This window comes from Mizuhopecten yessoensis, unplaced genomic scaffold, assembly GCF_002113885.1.
Source record: "Mizuhopecten yessoensis strain PY_sf001 unplaced genomic scaffold, ASM211388v2 scaffold1353, whole genome shotgun sequence".
Classification (NCBI taxonomy): domain Eukaryota; kingdom Metazoa; phylum Mollusca; class Bivalvia; order Pectinida; family Pectinidae; genus Mizuhopecten; species Mizuhopecten yessoensis.
In genome coordinates this window covers 67,375-73,978 of record NW_018404004.1, presented here as the reverse complement: position 1 = coordinate 73,978, position 6,604 = coordinate 67,375, and the positions used below count along the sequence as shown (strand labels likewise).

At 35.8% G+C, this 6,604-nt stretch overlaps 1 protein-coding gene across 5 annotated transcripts in view; it reads right to left on the bottom strand.

The window, feature by feature from the left end:
- Positions 1-6,604, bottom strand: part of LOC110460108 — a 36,821-nt gene that overhangs the window by 7,809 nt on the left and 22,408 nt on the right. For 3 of the 5 annotated variants that reach the window (XM_021512835.1, XM_021512844.1, XM_021512853.1), the window contains exons 13-15: positions 6,310-6,390; positions 5,360-5,440; positions 4,920-4,937 (exon numbers count right to left, since the gene is read on the bottom strand). In XM_021512835.1, the coding sequence (XP_021368510.1) occupies positions 4,920-4,937; positions 5,360-5,440; positions 6,310-6,390 (180 nt within the window). The remainder of the gene's footprint in view (positions 1-4,919; positions 4,938-5,359; positions 5,441-6,309; positions 6,391-6,604) is intronic. The other 2 variants (XM_021512860.1, XM_021512867.1) reach the window with 2 other exon arrangements.

Here is a 6,604-nt window from a genome sequence, read left to right as displayed (position 1 = left end):
GCTATGTTTAGATTTGTATACATTTTGTACAAATCATTAGACAGCTATGTTTAGATTTGTATACATTTTGTACAAATCATTGGACTGCTATGTTTAGATTTGTATACATTTTGTACAAATCATTAGACAGCTATGTTTGGATTTGTATGTATTTATACAGAGCATTGGACTGCTATGTTTAGATTTGTATACATTTTGTACAAATCATTAGACAGCTATGTTTAGATTTGTATACATTTTGTACAAATCATTAGACAGCTATGTTTAGATTTGTATACATTTTGTACAAAGCATTAGACTGCTATGTTTAGATTTGTATGTATTTTATACAGAGCATTAGACAGCTATGTTTAGATTTGTATACATTTTGTACAAATCATTGGACTGCTATGTTTGGATTTGTTTGTATTTTCTACAAGGATTGGACGGCTATGTTTAATAATGATCATATCCTCAAAAGTATTATTACTCTTTGTTGCGACATGTTTAATACATAATATATACATTGTTTGTGTATAAAGTGAACCTTTGATATTACATTATTTCCAAATTAATTGAAGAATTTTCTATTATACAAAGTTCAGATATATAACACACTGGGGTAGTTAATCATTAGAATAGTTTACAAAATTATATGCTACTGCTTTATTTGGTTTAAAAAATGACTATCTGAAATGTATCAATTTCAATTATATTAATAAACAGCTTAATTAATTCTTTCACCCCTATATATTTACATTCTGTATGCTTAGACCCATTGACAAAAATTACATTCATAAATGCATAACACAGGTGTTCATAGAATCTCAGCACGTGGGAACTGATAGTAACCTGATCACACTGCGTAGTAATACACTACAAAAACTACTCACTCGGAACGACCGACCTAGATGCTTAATTCTTACATCTTAAAATATTATTGAACTGTGCTTTGTGAAATATCCACGTATTCACGTGTCCTGTGCTACAAATAAACATTGAATATGGAACTACATTTTGTTGTGTTATTGTTGTTGACGGTTGCTAAGATCTCTCACGATAGTGTCACATTTCCCCGCGAAAAAACACTGTTCTCGCCACTGCGTTGCACCCGTGTATAAGCAGGAACAAACCCTGTTTATTTGTTTTATTCGTTGTTATATCGATCCACTGAAAGGATTCGTCAATGTAAATATAAGGAATGATATTTATTTTTTCAACATTTATGAGGTCATAACAACAATGGGTTTTTGGACATATTTTACATGAATCGCTAACGCGATTCATTCAATATGTCCATAAACCCATTGTTGTTATGACCTCATAAATGTTGAAAAAATAAAAATCATTCCTTAAGTAACTTTAGTAGACTCGACCATGCATTGATCTGGTTGAGTCCATTATGGTCTACAGTGGTGAAAGGCTTAACTATCAAAATACTGGGAGAAGCAAGATAATTACAACCTCATTAAATACATTTCTACCGATTTCCAGTGGTATATATGTGACTGATTAATTTTCAAACTAAGTTTTTTGAAGTCGTTAAGAGTGAATGTTCCACTAAAATACTCTTTTTTTCTCTCAATACTTATGCAAAACATTCATTTTATATATGTCTCAAAACTACTTCAATTAGCTTTAAGGCAATACCAATACAACGTAAGTACTGAAACATAAGATGAGAATGGGAAGAGGGTAAATCAGGGCTGCATTACCTCCCTTTAATGTCTGTTAAAACACCCTTTCCCAATTAAACAAATTCCATTTTTTTTAAATTCAGAATAATTCTATATCCTCCTTTATATATCACAACATTGACATTTGAAATTCTTAATTTTCCTAGATTTGAAGATTTCCTGAAGGTGGATCCCAGGGTACATTTTCCAAAATACCATGATAAATCCCTCTAAAATAATTTGGATGATGATGATGATGATGATGATGATATATTTCGTATATCATAAATAATAAAACTGAGACAAAATAAACAAATAACACACATCATATCATTCTAATGTATAGGTCCATTGATAAGATCAGACCAGACTTCATTTTGATCTCTTTAATTTGTTGATTGTGGATTTCTTCGAATGCAGTATCTTATTATTTGTATTTCCATATGGGACAACTTGCCAAAGGAACCAAATCGTTTTCAATTTAAGAAATAAAATGTTTTTGCATCTTTTAACTTCTTACCTTTTAAAGATGGAAGTATTGATTTTGTGGTGATGTTGGCAGAAAGTGACTTAAATTGTCAATGGGCCGTAAAATAAAACGAAAGCAAGCTAGCTGGGAACGAGTAGTAAAATGTGTTGTGGCGTATACAATTCTACTAAATATTAATAGAGCTATCACTAAAAAGCAAGTCAACAAGACAAGGTAACAGACTGTAGGTATGAGCTAGTACAGCTAATAGATGGAGGCCTTTAAAATTAACCCTTTCATCCCTATGTAACTTAAGTAGACTCTACCATGCATTGATCTGGATGTGTCCATTATGGTCTACAGTGGTGAAAGGGTTAAGCATGCTATATAATATGACACAGATTTTTCACGACTGCGTTACATGAACACATACTGCAATAGACTTGTGACTCTGTAATGGACAGGACGAGAGCGAACATATACTCTATCTAGCTAGTGACTATGTAATGGACAGGACGAGAGTGAACATATCCTCTATCTAGCTAGTGACTCTGTAATGGACAGGATGAGAGTGAACATATACTCTGTCTAGCTAGTGACTCTGTAATGGACAGGACGAGAGGGAACATATACTATATCTAGCTAGTGACTCTGTAATGGACAGGAGGAGAGCGAACATATACTCTATCTAGCTAGTGACTCTGTAATGGACAGGATGAGAGTGAACATATACTCTATCTAGCTAATGACTCTGTAATGGACAGGACGAGAGTGAACATATACTATATCTAGCTAGTGACTCTGTAATGGACAGGACGAGAGTGAACATATACTCTATCTAGCTAGTGACTCTGTAATGGACAGGACGAGAGTGAACATATACTCTATCTAGCTAGTGACTCTGTAATGGACAGGACGAGAGTGAACATATACTCTATCTAGCTAGTGACTCTGTAATGGACAGGACGAGAGTGAACATATACTCTATCTAGCTAGTGACTCTGTAATGGACAGGACGAGAGTGAACATATACTCTATCTAGCTAGTGACTCTGTAATGGACAGGACGAGAGTGAACATATACTCTATCTAGCTAGTGACTCTGTAATGGACAGGACGAGAGTGAACATATACTCTATCTAGCTAGTGACTCTGTAATGGACAGGACGAGAGTGAACATATACTCTATCTAGCTAGTGACTCTGTAATGGACAGGACGAGAGTGAACATATACTCTATCTAGCTAGTGACTCTGTAATGGACAGGACGAGAGTGAACATATACTCTATCTAGCTAGTGACTCTGTAATGGACAGGACGAGAGTGAACATATACTCTATCTAGCTAGTGACTCTGTAATGGACAGGACGAGAGTGAACATATACTCTATCTAGCTAGTGACTCTGTAATGGACAGGACGAGAGTGAACATATACTCTATCTAGCTAGTGACTCTGTAATGGACAGGACGAGAGTGAACATATACTCTATCTAGCTAGTGACTCTGTAATGGACAGGACGAGAGTGAACATATACTCTATCTAGCTAGTGACTCTGTAATGGACAGGACGAGAGTGAACATATACTCTATCTAGCTAGTGACTCTGTAATGGACAGGACGAGAGTGAACATATACTCTATCTAGCTAGTGACTCTGTAATGGACAGGACGAGAGTGAACATATACTCTATCTAGCTAGTGACTCTGTAATGGACAGGACGAGAGTGAACATATACTCTATCTAGCTAGTGACTCTGTAATGGACAGGACGAGAGTGAACATATACTCTATCTAGCTAGTGACTCTGTAATGGACAGGACGAGAGTGAACATATACTCTATCTAGCTAGTGACTCTGTAATGGACAGGACGAGAGTGAACATATACTCTATCTAGCTAGTGACTCTGTAATGGACAGGACGAGAGTGAACATATACTCTATCTAGCTAGTGACTCTGTAATGGACAGGACGAGAGTGAACATATACTCTATCTAGCTAGTGACTCTGTAATGGACAGGACGAGAGTGAACATATACTCTATCTAGCTAGTGACTCTGTAATGGACAGGACGAGAGTGAACATATACTCTATCTAGCTAGTGACTCTGTAATGGACAGGACGAGAGTGAACATATACTCTATCTAGCTAGTGACTCTGTAATGGACAGGACGAGAGTGAACATATACTCTATCTAGCTAGTGACTCTGTAATGGACAGGACAAGAGTGCACATATACTCTATCTAGCTAGTGACTCTGTAATGGACAGGACGAGAGTGAACATATACTCTATCTAGCTAGTGACTCTGTAATGGACGGGACGAGAGCGAACATATACTCTATCTAGCTAGTGACTCTGTATTGGACAGGACGAGAGCGAATATATACTCTATCTAGCTAGTGACTCTGTAATGGACAGGACGAGAGCGAACATATACTCTATCTAGCTAGTGACTGTAATGGACAGGACGAGAGCGAACATATACTCTATCTAGCTAGTGACTGTAATGGACAGGATGAGAGCGAACATATACTCTATCTAGCTAGTGACTGTAATGGACAGGATGAGAGCGAACATATACTCTATCTAGCTAGTGACTCTATAATGGACAGGATGAGAGCGAACATATACTCTATCTAGCTAGTGACTCTGTAATGGACAGGATGAGAGCGAATATATACTCTATCTATCTAGACGATGAGGCCACTGATGATAGGGAGCGTGAGCACCATTTAGCTGTACACCTACTACAGAGACCAGAAAGCCAGCAAGCATGATATAAATACATAACAGGCTTACCATGTGTCAATTCTTCCTCTGTAGAAATCAAATAATAGCTTGTCAGATCCTCACATATTTATTTTTTCAGAGATCAAAAAAATAAATTTGAACTGCTTGTTCATAGAATATAAACAGTAGCTTTCTGCTTAAAAGTTTGTATTAAATGTTGAATTTTCTCAGATTCTCACATATTTATTTTTTAACTGCTTGTTCGTAGAATTTAAACAGTAGCGTTCCCCTTTAAAGCTTGTATTAAATGTATACCCTTTAAAGCTTGTATTAAATGTATACCCTTTAAAGCTTGTATTAAATGACTACATGTATTTTATCTGTTGTCCGACTTCACAGCTTTGAGTTTTAGTGTAATTTTGTTTGTGCTTGTGTGAAACAAAAGAGAAGCTTATTGCGTTGAACTTCCAGTTTTAATATTGACTCAGATCTGAGAGCTCCATACGTACTGGTTGTTATTGTCCTTTTCTTCACCAGACCAAGAACATCCAAGATGGAAGCACCGGGTTTTCTCCTCGGGTCTGTATCTTCTGAAAAATAATTCTCGATAAAATTTACAGGCAATTTTGAGTTTATTTTGGGACATTTTAAGTACCTTTCTTTATTCAACTATCTGGATCAGTCCTTATAGAAATTGATAGAAAAACCTTTTCTGAATCTATTGTTTGTTACCAGATCTAGATGAAATATGGCGAGATATCTATATAATTGACCACGACACCTGAGTCGTTGGTCATTACACAGGCAAAATTTCTTTAAGTAAATTCAGGTCAATTTTACTTAGAAAAAGCAAAAAACACCATCAATTTCAGGTGAAAATTGACCTGAAATTGACTTGAATCAGGTGAGTTTTAGGTCAGGGTGTTTTTTTCAGGTCAAATTTATAAGAAGAAATTTTGCCAGTGTATGATCACTGAATTGGTTCTGGTTCTCGAAAAAAAAACAACACACTTATATTTCTGAATTTCCTGCATACTTTTATTTCATATGTTTTCAGACACCTGTAAATAACGTTGAGAAATATTTTGACTGTAATATATATATTTTAGGATATTTTAACTGTACCCTCAACATTTATCTTTTTGAATTTAAGATCCAACGAAGCAAAAAATGTAAAATAACACAATTCCTCAAACCTGTCCTGCTTTGTTTATCCTAACACTTATAATATGGTTGCCCTACTATCCTGCCAGTGTTTTAGGTACTGACAGGTGTTTAAGGAGACAGACTGGCCTTTTTCTTATGTAAAAGTACCCCAGTGATCAAGCCTTTTTCCCAATCAATCTCACAATCCAGTCCTTTTTTTTGAATTAATGAAATCTTTTGAAGATGATCTGAGAGAAGATCCTGGTATCAACTAGATAATTGGTGAAGTTTGGTTGTATGAGCACTAGCTTACCATCATATCCCTCCTCAGACATAGGTAAGTCAGGTTTGGACAGGTAACATGTCCGCTTCATACAGTACACAAGGTGGTTAGCTGTAATTCAAGTTCATAACAATATATATACAGGTGTGGTATTAAATGACTCTCAGTGTACATGGTATCACCTGGTTCTGTTATACAGGTGTGGTATTAAATGACCTCAGTGTACATGGTATCACCTGGTTCTGTTATACAGGTGTGGTATTAAATGACTCTCAGTGTACATGGTATCACCTGGTTCTGTTATACAGGTGTGGTATTAAATGAC